Below are 13,179 nucleotides of genomic sequence, written 5' to 3' on the forward strand. Positions count from 1 at the left end.
ACATCCAGGTCAACCCAGACCACAACGACCGAATTTCTCTTACCAATCTGTCAGAAACAATCATCTGCTGAAGAATCAACCCGAAGCACCCGAGGTGCAGGTCACACCCAGGCTTGAAGGCGTGTTGGCACACAGAACAGTTGCCTTTCCAGATGGCGCCTTGACCGTAAAATCACTGATACTAACGTCGCAAGTGCCATGGGCGCCACAGTTCAAGTTCGCGACAACGGGATCATATGTGCTGCTCGTGGTTCCAGAGAACCCCTTCACAATGATATCCTGCAGGACGGCATTGCCCGGATTACTCGTGCAGTAGGAGGCGCTTTCACCATAGCAGCTCTGGATCTGGAAGGCGTAGTCGCAGCCTTGCACGGTGAAGTCGGAGAAAGWGACGTTCTTCACTGTTGACAAGCCATGGCCGTTACCGCTGGGGTAGGTCTTGATTCCAGCTGCCTTGGTAGAATCGATCATGGTGATGCCATGCGCATAGATATTCTGCACCGTATCGTCGCTGCTTTTGCCGAGTGAGCCGACGGAGATACCGTGCGACCCGGTACAGGTGACATTCTCGACGGTCACGTAGTTGCAGCCCGGCTTAAAGGCCACGCAGTCGTCGTCGTTGCTGACGTTGACGGAGGAGATGGTGACATATGTGCTGGCACCGATGTCGAAGCCGTCGGTATTTTTCGGGGGATTGGTGGATTTGGAGGTTGCGTCCATGCGAAGGTTCGTAAAAACGACGTTCGCCGCGTCGCCTTTGACCGAGTTGAACACGTTCGGAGGGTTCTTCTGGCGGAGGCCGGATACTTCGATGTTACTACCACCGGTAATATACAGGAGAGTGGGACGTTTATAGCTGCTATTGGAGGCAAAAACATCGTATCTATAGCCATCGATTAGCTCCTGCTTCAAAAGGGCAGATGATACTTACGCATTCTGTCCATTGCCATCGATGACACCTGAGCCAGTCAAAGATCGGAGCTTCAAGCCATTAATCTTGTTGATATTGATCATAGCGGTCTTGCCACCCCAGTAGTCGGTCGAGCCACTGAACTTGAGCAAACCCTCGACCTGAATGTCACAGTTTGAACACCCAGCAAGATCCAGAACACTGTTCAAGTAGTAGGTCGAGCCAGCGGGAAATACTATCGTGCCTCCATTGCCGCACGAGGAAAGGGCCTTGGTGATGGCCGGTACATCGTCGATGGACGAGCTTCCACCAGCGGTGGGAGTGCAGACGGCACGAGGCTGGATGACTGCATCAGGAGAGCGCTCCACCTGCGAGGGAGCAGCGCTGCATAGGCTCAAGAGAGAGAGAAGAGCGAGGTTGCGATACGTTGCCATGTTGTCCAATTCCTTCTACAATCAATGATATCTGAGATGGCGTTGGCGACGAGAGATCGCAGACACATATATACTACATTGGACGAGGCGGATAAATTTATGGGGCAGAGAGATTACAAACTCGGGACTCAAAGCATTCGTCGTTTAACTTTGATGATTTTACATTCAGCCAAAATCACGATGGGCGCAACTCGCATTTGGACTCCACGCGTCTGGGGCACGGGATATCTAAATCAATGCATACTCCGCGCCATTCGCGGAAAATCTACGTCTTCATCTACGCATTCCCAACTAGCGAACCCTTAGTGTGATAGACTAACTACATCTCGCTACTATCCGTATTTCTTCCGTTTCAGGATCACGATGTCCCCAGCTTGGACAGGGGGGTTTTTAGCCCGATGGAAAAACAGGGGGTTTGTGGAGAAAACCCGGCTAAATAGATCAATAAAAGCGAACTTGGCTTCTTTTAGCATTCTCCGGGGGATCCTCAAGATCGTGAAGAATTGGAGGTATGGTTGATTGGCCAACCGATTCATGGAAAAAAAAAAATGAAACAGCTTGGGTCCTGACCACGGAGAAATTCGTCTCAAGGGGCGACGCCATGTAGATAATTTCTCCAGGTCGAGCTTTGTACTAGACTGCAAGACTCTTTTTGTTTTAAGACGATCGTCGCTCTTGAGATTTCCTGGAGTATCAACAATCGTTTCTCAAGGACATCACCAGAATGCATCTTCCCTCTCTCGTCCTCGGCCTTCTTGGCCTTGCCCTCACGGGCTCTGCAACCCCCCTCGAGAAACGGAGTAGCCGCACCAGCGCCCCGTCCGGATGCCTCACTGTCGGCTCGTCGGGCAAGTACTCGACCATCGCCGCTGCGTTGAGCGCTCTCGGCTCGTCCACGTCCGCTGCCTGCATCTACATTGCTGCTGGCACGTATAGCGAGCAGATCACCATCAACTACCCGGGAATTCTGACCATGTATGGCGAGACGACCGACACCAGTTCTTACAAAAAGAACGTGGTCACCATCACCCATACCATCTCCTCTCCTCAGGCGGGAACGCTCGATAAGAGTGCCACGGTCAACGTCGTGTCGGCCGGGTTCAAGATGTACAACATCAATGTTGTCAATGGCTACGGCGAGGGCTCGCAGGCCGTGGCGTACGTTGCCTCCCAAGAACCATCTACCGAAGGTAACTGACAAGATATGATAGTCTCGTTGCCAATGCCGACAGACTTGGCTTCTACGGATGCAGTTTCCTCGGCTACCAGGACACTCTCTACGCCAAAGCCGGTCGCCAATACTACTCTAACTGCTACATCGAGGGTATGTATTCTCCCCGGCATCCATGTCCATCCACGTATGCTAATGTCCTGCAGGAGCCGTAGACTACATCTTCGGTGACGCTTCGGCCTGGTTCGGCGAATGCGACATCGTCTCCGTCGGCGTCGGCTACATCACCGCCATGTCGCGCACGACTTCCGACGAGACCACCTGGTACGCGTTCGACCACTGCAACATCTATGGGAAATCCGGCCTCAGTCTTGCCGGTGAAGTCTACCTCGGTCGTCCATGGCGTGTGCTTGCCCGTGTCATCTACCAGAATTCCGCGTTGTCAAACATCATCAACGCCAAGGGCTGGACGACCATGGCGGCGGGCGCAACACCGCTCTACTATGAGTACAATAACACGGGTGCTGGATCGGACACCTCGGCGAGAGTGTATGAGACTTCCATCTCTGCTGCTGTTACCAAGGACACGGTCCTTGGCAGCGGCTGGAAGACCTGGATTGATACCACGTATTAAATGGTTGAATGGCGGGAAGCCGTAGTACATTGGTGTTGAGGAGATATGCATAGTTCCATTCTTTCCAACAGCAGACGCGCCAATTTATTATGTGTTTCACTTAGCCCCATATTCTCTCATGATAGCCATCATTCGCAAGAAGGACCGCTCCTCTGCTAAATCATAGGCTGTCTTTCCGTCCTTGTCGGCCAGGTTCGGATTCGCACCTGCAGCCAGTAAAAGGCGTACAATAGGGACATTGTAAGTTTGCACTGCTTTGATAAGTGGCCAGTCTCCGGTCATTGAAACAGCATCAACGTCTACCGCTTTTGTTGCCAAGAGGTCCTTGACGATCAAATCGTGCTGAAGGGCTGCTGCCATCCAAAGGGGAGTCTCTCCACTGGCGCTTCGTGTATCTGGCGGCACCCCTTGATGGAGAAGGGACTGTACAGCCCGCCTGTTGCCATCACGGGCGCCAATATACAACCGACAGATCGAGCGCAGCTCATTTGTGATTGTGGTTCCAAACCTCCTTTCCAAGAGTGACAGAGTCATCATATCCCCACTCGCCGCGATAGTGAGCAACAGCCTCTGGGCGAGACAAGCGCGCACAGAGTCGAATCTTTCTCTTACCAATAATCTGAAGATGCTGTACCTATAAGTGAGGTTCCTAGTGGCCGCCAGCAGAACCTCCTCGGTGATTGGGACTGTGTCTCCTTTCAGATCCAGAAGCGCTTCCATTACGTAGGGAGGTATATCGCCGAACGCATCGTCTTCTTTGAACACGGCTGCCTTGCTCACTAATGCTGTAATCTCGAAATCACCCCTACGACTGAGTAGCAGCTGCATTATCCATGCACCATTCGATTTGTTGCCGGCCGCGGCAACAAATGTCGCTTCTGTAATGACCCTATCATCTCCGAGCATGCTCAGGAGTCGAGTAAAAAGCTCAATGAGCTCAGGTGTAGGCAGCTTGCTTTTTGCCGCGGCGACTAGCACTGCCTCAGTGAGAGGCGTCGCGCGATCGAGACGGCTCAGTAACTTTGCAATGAATAGACTGTTACGAGAACTTTCGATTGTGGCTGCAACGACCTTTTCGGTGATATTTATCTGGTCTTCGAATCGTTCGAAGAGAAGGGGGAATACCCGTTCAGGCTCCAAACAACGTCCCACCATTACCAAGATCTCTTCCGTAATCTGGTCCACATCAATGGGATATCTGAGTAGCGTTTCGACTGCATTCAATGGCCCTTTCAGAGCAGCAAACAGTGTTTCAGTGCTAATTGGAATCCTATCTCTGGTCTCGTCAAGAAGGAATGAATAGCTCTCAACCCTTCTTTTGGACGAAATCTGAATCATCCTCTCAGTAATGTGACGTCCGCTTTTGGCAAGAAGCATGCAAAAGATATCCTTCACACCTGGAGAATTCCTTACTGCTGCTTCAAGAATCTCATCCGTGATCTCGAACGGATAAGACTCAAGGATCCTTCCGACGATTTGCCGATTACCCCCTGCAGCGGCAGCTTTGAGCATCGTCGGCGACCTCAAGATTGAATCCGGTCGACCCTCGAGGAAGCGCGCTACAGTCGAATTTCTGGTGGAGGAATATAGCAACATAAAGACGAGTGCTTGTTCCGAGACAGGGGTCATCTCTCCGTACTGCTCCAATAAGAAGGTGATGGCCGCATTTCTCATCCACGAATGCCCCGCCGCGGTCTCGACAACCTCCTCCGTCAAAATGAGATCCTCCCGGCGGTGTTTAATCATTAAATCGATCAAGGGCCCAGGTGAATCCTTCTTCGCTGCGAGTTGCATCGTCTCCTTGTCAATGAGCGAGACGTCATTGTATAGAGTCAGCAGATTTGCTAAAATCTTCATATTATTGCTTTGAACGAGTATTCGGGCAATATCTTCGGCAAAATCGACTCGCTTCCAGTAACTGATGAGAGTCTTATGCACGGAGTCTCCCAGTGTAATAGACTCCTGGGCTACGTAGATCGCTGCGGCATGGATCATCTCATGTGTGAAAGTGCCTTCATTTGACCATTCGGTGAAGATCGGACGGATATTGACTTCATCACATCCTCTGAACGCTTCTTCGTGCCAGGGCAATAGCCCGCAAACACGCTGCGCTAAGAGTCTAACCATTCGTATGCCATCCCAATGATTACCGGTTGCCAAAGCAAGTGTCTCCTCGGTGATTGGGAGTGAGGCGCCAGTTCGATCCAGTATAAACACCAGTAGCTCTACACTGCCATCGGATATGACAGTGGGAATCAAGTCGGCTTCCGCAGTCAACCCATTGTCTCCTAAGCGATCGAGTATTGCTTCAATGAAAGGGTATCCCTCTCTACCCGAGGCAGCAGCAAATCTAACGACACTTGGTGAGACCGGAATGCGGTCTTTAAAATGCTGGAGCAGGAAGTTGAGGGTTTGACCGCCATGCCGCCGCGTTTGTGCTATTTGTGCTGCACGGCTAACAGTCAAGTCAGAGACAGGAAGATTACCACCTGAGAGCTTGAACAGTTTTTGGATAATCTGCCATCCATGTTCCAAATTCGCAGCCGCAGCCTCAACGAGGCGAGCGCTGATAGGAAGCTCACTGCCCAGGGTGTCCGAGAAGAAGTCGAACATCTCTGCAGTCATTCGCTCTGCCACGTAGACTAGGGTGCTTTCATTTATCAAGGCCACCGCCTCCCCATTCTGCAGAACTTCCTTGCAAAGATTTGCGTCTCCGGTGTTTGCCACCAGTCTTACGAGGGCCATCGAGGGCGAAAGTTTGAACCCTCTGTTTTGAATCACGCGCAAGACATTTGCTACCTTCTCTGGTCTGAAAGTGGGCCTCTGCAGCTGCTGCATGATTAGCAGAACGGGGTCTTCTTCTGGACACTCCAGGACTAGCAAGCACCTCTGCCAACGAGCCAGCAGAAGGTCAATTATACCTGGGCCATGCTTACTATTGATCAAAGCGGCATAGGTGAAGTCTGCACTGATTGGGATCGTTTTTCCGACGTAATTCAGCAGAAACTCCGCACACCTTGCGTCGCAGTGCGAGGCGACGACTGTAAGAAATTCCTTGGTGATTGGTAATCGACGTTGCAGCTTCCTTGACAATGCCCTCAATATATCGGCGCCATTTTCACTATAGCAAATATGCCGAAGCATTTCTTCAGAAACATGAAAGTCGAGACCAAAGTAATCCAGCAGCAAATCCCATGTTTCGGTAGAAGCTATCCGTGTACATTTCTTTGGGAGAGCCTGTAGTCTTTTACTATCAATGAAAAGCTTGACGAGGCCGGCCCCTCTGCGCCGATTCTTAATCGCCGCGGCGATGACTTCGTCGGGCAGGGGCGTTAGGTCACTGGTCAAATCCAGCAGAACGCCGAACACGTTGAGATGGCCCTGGATAGCACTCTCTTCGAGCGGGGTGGTCCCATTCGAACAACGTGAATTAATAAGGTGATCACGCAGCAGATGGAAGTTTTCCGCTTCTGCGTTCCCTGGCTCGCACAGGCGACTCTGTCTGGATAGTGCATGGGAAACGAGGGCAGGAATGCCCCATCTCGCCGCAACGTGAAAAATGGAGAACTTGAATGGAACATAGCTGACGGACAGATTGGATTGCCGAAGAAGGTCTAACCATCTCTCTCGTGCTGCGGAGTCTAGTTCGAAGAAGGCGGCGTGGCGTTCTGAGATTTTGAATTCGGATCCTGCCAAATGAGCATGCTCAGGCCAGTGTTGCACGCAATAAAACAGGAACAAACGGTCGCCCGTAGCATTCTCCAGAATTGAAGACATTACCGATCTTTCAGCATCCAATTCCTGCGTCAGGACATGAATGCAACGGCCAACGAACTCCGCATGAGCTAGCTGCTCACTGATGACATGGACATTCTGAGAATGAGTTAAGAAGTCCTTGACGGATTTGTGGAGCAGCATCACCCTGTCATCCTGAATAACGACCAGTAGACGGCAATCGAAGACACCCTCACGGACAAATGCTACCCGGTCTTCCGGGTCATCGGCTTCATAGAGATTGCAAGCTTCCGCTAGCTCTAACAGAGTCAATGGGCGACGGGCAATCACAATGACGGTCAATAACTGGAAGATCGTGCTTTTGTCCTCCTGGCGATCTTCGACAGCCATGTCAAGCATCTTTTTGTACATTGAACTAAGGCCACTCGGTAATTTTTCTAGTGTCGCAACTGCGTCCCTCGATCGAACTCTGACTAATTCACCACACGCCAAACCAGCCCATAGGAACGTTCCCTCAGCCTTATCATTCAAGATTGCGGCAACATTGCGGCGAATATTTGCAGAGTAGTGCTTCTTCACACTCAATTCTTCGACCTTCTGCTCGATGAAAATTGCAAGATCGTTGCGGACCTGAGGATAAGAAGCAAGGTCTTGGTTCAGAAACTCAGCCAAATGTACTCTGATTTCTTCATACGGACGGCTTGTTATCAAGATGTGAATTCCGTACTGATTGTGTCGGGAATCACTGGGTTGAAAGCTTTGGTTCAGCTGTGGTAGGAGAGATTCCAGCACTTCATCGTCGCATTCGTCCAAGGCATCAATAATACAGTACAATTTCATCCCGCTGCTATTCCCAATTTCCATCAAGACTGACCACAAAGCATCGAAAGAGGAGAATAACTTATCCTTGTGACCGCGATACTTTGATACAAGGGATCCCAGTGATGACGGACGTTTCTGGATTGTTTGATAGAGCAAACCACGCAATACAGCCGTGGCAGTTCTGTGGTTTTCAGAACTCGAGTCGCAGAAGAAGTACGCAAGCATGGCATCTCCACGTGCGAGCAAGGGGTCTTCGGGCAGCTTTTCGGCGAGTGTGATAGCCATCGTTGATTTGCCTGTTCCTGGGTTGCCGTGAAGCCACAGAATATCCGATTCATACCCTGCAGCTCGACTTTCTTTCCCAAGCCATCGCCTGATTTCTGGTGATTCCAGAATCCATTCACACGTCCCCGCAGCTCGACCTCCTTTCCTGCGCTTGAGCGCATTTAGGTCATCTCCGGGGTCTGTCAGGAAAAGCTTTTCTAAACATTCCTTTTCCTCCATTGTGAGAAAGTGATCATCCTTCCCGGAGGATGGAACAGGAACGACTGATAGTAGTAAACGGCCATAAGCAGCTGCCGTTAGTGCTGCATAAGGCTGCCAATCCTTATGTTTGTGGGAGTCAGAATAGTCGCAAATACCACGAACCACAAGGGAGGGAAGATGATTCATCAGCCCCGCTGCTTCCATCTCAAAGCATAAAATATTGAGGTTCCGAGTCAGCATGTCGCGTGTTGGGCCGTCCCTCATAACCTGGTTTGCGGATGCGATTAAACCATAGTGAATCTCGGGCTCGTCAGATGCACGGGCTGTCCTGGGAACCAAATGGCGTGCATCACAGTTCTGGCATGTATCGTCTGAACCCACATGGGCATACGTCGACTTAAACAACAGGTCGCGGCCTTGGCCTGGACAGGGAAAACTCGAGCCAATTCCTCCATTTGCCTGGGATCGCTCCAGGAGTAAGGTAGATATTGGGTTCTCGTGACAGTGCAGCTCTGCCTGTAGCTTCGACATCGCGGTGAGAAGTATTTCAGGAGGCCTGTTGAGCATGCCACTCCGCTCAAACCGCCCACCAGCCACGGTTTTGCCGTAGTCATATTGCACTACTCCGCCGTAGGTGCGCGTGGGCTTACTAACTACCACATCGCCAAGCCGTATATCAACTTTCTCGCTGGGCGCGCCTCCCCCGATCCCCACCAGCAGCCCATATTGAAGCCTAGGGAAGGTAGAGCGCATTTGAGCGACGACTGTAGCAGCCGAAGTAGTACCATAGACACCGGACGGAAGACATGCCAGAACCACATTGTGGCCGCAGATACTGCCCAGCGTGTAGGTGTTTGTATCGGTCAACGGCTGGGGTAGTCTGTCGTGGAATTGGTCGAACATCTGTCTCGCGGCGGCCATCTCCAGCGGCAGCGCGCTGATCCATGCCACGGTATAATCATAGTGCGATCGCGATCCATGCATGACTTCAAGGAATCTGAAAGAGAAATTTGTGCTCAAAACTCATTTTTGAAAACCCTTGAATCGGTGCGACGGGGTGTTGAGGAGGGGTAGGTCAGCTTTGAGGATGCGAGGCTAGGCTTGGCATCAGCTACAGCGTCAGAGAATCATTTCAGCCTTGTCCTTTTCGTCGAGCCAATGAAATTTCCTGCGCGTCATGGTGTACTGCCTCCAACACGATGTGTTGAGCTTCTATGGTAGCAAAACTGCTGTCACCCTTGATGCAAGAAACACCTCTGCAGTGGAACTGACTTGCAGGAAACAGCATGCTTGGACGGAACGCGGATGATTGTGCAACAACAGAGGAAGGACGGATCTGTTGATTCTACCAGTGTTTATATCACATGACCATTAACCTGTTTGAGTTATTTGTCACGTGGCTATCCACCACTACTGGTGTATCATGTGACCACTCACTTAATTCTACTAGGTACTCTTTGGGCATAATGGGAAGAAAAGAGGAAAGGGGTAATTTTTTGTTGGGTTATATGTTTATTTATTTCTCTCCAGATTGACAGTAAACGCCTGTTATTGTCTCCCTTGCCTGCTGCTAATTCTGGGTGGGATGGCTAAGCGACTCACTCCCATTATATATCATGGCCAGTTACATCATTTGCGATCTAGCGACAACAGGTATGGGTCCCAATCAAATAGGAAGTTATCAGTCATGTTCTAAAAGATCATATCAAATACTGCGATTAAGCATGACACCTTCATTCTTGAATGGCTGTGGTGTTACGACAGCCTTATTAATAAATATTGACCGGGTCAATGCTGACACCAATTCATGGATGGATATCTATGGGCGCGGCTGAGATAATATTATTATTTTATGATTTCAATCCTAGCTGTGAGTATTGGCCCACTACAAACTGAAACATGCCTGACTCAGAACAGTGACTGCATGCAAATTGTGCATGTTATTACACCTTAGGCGATGGCATCATAGCTTCTTGGCATAGCGAAATGGCTCGTGTTGTGCAATTAACCTGTCAGACAACCAGCATAATGTATGACTCAGATCAATCTAGAAAAGTGTGTTCTACACATGGTCTACAGCTGCTGTGATGCCAATACATGACAAGGCAGTTAAGACTGTATGAGGCTGCTTGGGTATGCTTGAGCCGGATTGGCGCACGGGAGGCGTTTTGGCTCAAGTACCTCCACAGTACCTCTTTACCCAGTAACCAGTAGCCAACTAACAGTTAGCCCAAATGCTAATGACGGGTGGCTTCAGCCCCCGCATGGGCGCAGAACTCTCCCCGCAAGACCGACAGTTGCAATGATTGGCAGAGATGAGTGTCAAGTGATGGACCAGCGAATATCCATGCAGCCACTGATCTCATCCCACCCTCGAAGATGCCCTCTCCGATTCGCCTGCACTCAGCTACTCGGCTATCCTTCGTGCTTGGTCGACTGAACTCAAAGCAAACCGTCTAAGAGGACAGGGATCCCTGGGATTATGACAGCATATCCGGCTTTCTGTGGCCGGGACAGCCCAGTCAGAGACAAAGGTCGACTATATTTCCGGGATTATCCATAGCATGGCGATGGTCTGGCTGTCACCTATCTACTCCAGTGTTGGAACTGTAGTAGAAAATGCCTCATCAGTCAACTGAGCGTCCAATGTGCGTCTCCATCAGCGAGTGAATCAGCCTTCATGGAGACTTCTCCTGTTTTCCAAACAATCTTCCCCAGATGATATAAGACTGGAACTATCCCCACAACTGATCCAGTGGAGAAATTGTGCCCGCATTACCCCAGGTTATGTCCCTTGGACAAACACGGCTGGAGACACTGCAGACTCAGTACTATCTCTCGACTAGTTTGTTATCTTGGAAATTACCACGAACAACATGAAAGAAGGTGACTTGCCTTCCTCCCCCTCGGATGAGATGGTTGGTCCCAAAGGAGAAAAGTCCACGGCCTTTCAACATGACGAGGATCCCACTCAGCGAAAGGACATTTTCGACCTGGAAGGCCGATCGCCCAATAGGCTCAATGCGGTATTTGCGAATCCCCTCGCCAATGTTCCCCGTGATAAACTGCTGCAGAATGTGGAAGACTTTTGTCAGAAATATGGTTTGATGGACCACATCGATGTATTTCGCAAAGGAGCCCTCATCTCGCAGAATCCCGCTGGTGCTCTGGATTTGCCGGAGCTCCACGAGGACGAGAAAGCGGTTCTTCGCCGGGAGAATACCCACAAATGGTCCCAGCCATGGCGACTTTATTTCCTGGCTGGTAGGTATACCCCAAAGGATAGCAGAGTACTCGAGGCAGAGCTGACCTACGCCAGCCATGTGCTCGCTGGCCGCAGCAGTCCAAGGCATGGATGAAACGGTCAACAATGGTGCGCAGGCCATCTACCTGAAGCAGTTCAACATCACGGACAAGGATCACCCTGAAAACTCGAGATTTTCCCCGTCGATGCAGAGATACCTGACTGGCCTCATCGTCGGTGCACCGTACCTGGCCTGCGCCATTCTCGGATGCTGGCTCACCGAACCTCTGAACCGCTATCTCGCCCGACGAGGTACAATCTTCCTCTCCTGCTTCATCGCCGCCGTCGCCTCGATCTGGGAGGGAGTCGCCAACTCCTGGGTCAACCTCTTCATCGCTCGCTTCGTGCTCGGTCTCGGGATCGGTTCCAAGTCGTCGACTGTGCCCGTCTACGCGGCAGAATGCTCACCGGCCCCGATCCGAGGCGCTCTGGTCATGATGTGGCAGATGTGGACAGCGTTCGGTATCATGTTGGGGAACATCATGGGCGTCGCATTTATGGGGCTGTCCGACGACCTCTCCTGGCGTCTGATGCTGGGCTCGACCGTTGTCCTCCCGCTGATTGTCTGCGCACAAGTCTACTTCTGTCCTGAATCTCCTCGATGGCTGATCGAACACAACAAGATCGACAAGGCGTTTGCCGCGTTCCGGATCCTCCGGCCGACCGACCTGCAAGCCGCCCGGGATCTGTACTACGCATATGTCGGAGTGGAGCTGGAGAGGAAGGTGAACAAGGGCAAGAACTTTTTCACCATGTTTATCGAACTGTTTACGATTCCCCGCAATCGTCGGGCTACTCTGGCTAGCTGGATTGTCATGTTTATGCAGCAGGTAAGTACGCCAATAGTATCTTCGAAAATCATTCCATCCCTCTTCGGTCCTTTACGACAGTCCAGACAAGTAGCTAATTCCAACAGTTCTGCGGCGTCAACGTAATCGCGTATTATTCAACCACCATCTTCGTCGATTCCGGCTACAGCATCCAACAAGCCCTCCTCGCATCCATGGGCACCGGCATCCTCAACTGGGTCTTCGCTCTGCCCGCCTTCTTCACAATCGACACCTGGGGCCGCCGCAACCTCCTCCTCTTCACCTTCCCCTTGCTCGCCATCTGCCTCTTCTGGTCCGGCTTCTCCTTCTGGATCGAACCGGACAATCCCTTCAGCAAGAAGCGCGTCGCGATGGTCACGACAGGGATGTATCTGTTCGAGGTCTTCTACTCGCCGGGCGAGGGTCCCGTGCCGTTCACGTACTCGGCGGAAGCATTCCCGCTGCACGTGCGCGAGGTGGGGATGTCGTGGGCGACGGCGACGACGTGGTGTTTCAACTTCATCCTCTCGTTTACGTGGCCGATGCTGCTGGAGGCGTTCAAGCCGCAGGGTGCCTTTGGGTGGTACGCGGCGTGGTGTTTGATCGGCTGGGGGTTGATCTTGCTTTTTGTTCCCGAGACGAAGGGTGAGTTTGCGTCGCCTAGTTTCGTATGGGTGCTAATACTAACGTCTGCAGCTCTTACGTTGGAGGAACTGGACCAGGTCTTTTCTGTTCCGACCAGGAAGCACGCTGCGTATCAGCTTAGGAACGCCGTCTGGCATTTTCGGGTTTGGATTCTTCGGCAGAAGCTCGAGCCGTTGCCCAAGATTTACGAGGGGGAGGGTCTGACGGAGTCGTAGACCTGTCTTTCCTT

General features: G+C 51.4%; 4 protein-coding genes across 4 annotated transcripts; 2 read left to right on the plus strand and 2 right to left on the minus strand.

Annotated features, from left to right (window-relative positions):
* Window positions 1-75: 75 nt before the first annotated feature.
* On the minus strand, window positions 76-1,344 carry Aspvir_002861 (putative extracellular exo-polygalacturonase; the record flags this gene model as incomplete). The annotated part of the gene is made up of 2 exons (XM_043274456.1): window positions 76-883; window positions 932-1,344. The coding sequence occupies 2 exons, from the start codon at window positions 1,342-1,344 to the stop codon at window positions 76-78; spliced, it is 1,221 nt and encodes a 406-aa protein (XP_043130391.1).
* Window positions 1,345-2,068: 724 nt separating this feature from the next.
* Window positions 2,069-3,149, plus strand: pmeA (putative pectin methylesterase; the record flags this gene model as incomplete). Its single annotated transcript, XM_043274457.1, has 3 exons — window positions 2,069-2,502; window positions 2,556-2,668; window positions 2,722-3,149. 3 exons carry the CDS (start codon window positions 2,069-2,071, stop codon window positions 3,147-3,149), a joined length of 975 nt encoding a protein of 324 aa, XP_043130392.1.
* Window positions 3,150-3,245: 96 nt separating this feature from the next.
* On the minus strand, window positions 3,246-9,176 carry Aspvir_002863 (uncharacterized protein; the record flags this gene model as incomplete). Its single annotated transcript, XM_043274458.1, has 1 exon — window positions 3,246-9,176. One exon carries the CDS (start codon window positions 9,174-9,176, stop codon window positions 3,246-3,248), a length of 5,931 nt encoding a protein of 1,976 aa, XP_043130393.1.
* Window positions 9,177-11,068: 1,892 nt separating this feature from the next.
* On the plus strand, window positions 11,069-13,165 carry Aspvir_002864 (sugar porter family MFS transporter; the record flags this gene model as incomplete). The annotated part of the gene is made up of 4 exons (XM_043274459.1): window positions 11,069-11,456; window positions 11,512-12,326; window positions 12,413-12,950; window positions 13,002-13,165. The coding sequence occupies 4 exons, from the start codon at window positions 11,069-11,071 to the stop codon at window positions 13,163-13,165; spliced, it is 1,905 nt and encodes a 634-aa protein (XP_043130394.1).
* Between the last annotated feature and the right edge of the window lie 14 nt (window positions 13,166-13,179).

The sequence above is a fragment of the Aspergillus viridinutans genome, assembly GCF_018404265.1.
Source record: "Aspergillus viridinutans IFM 47045 DNA, scaffold_13, whole genome shotgun sequence".
NCBI classification, from domain to species: Eukaryota; Fungi; Ascomycota; class Eurotiomycetes; order Eurotiales; family Aspergillaceae; genus Aspergillus; species Aspergillus viridinutans.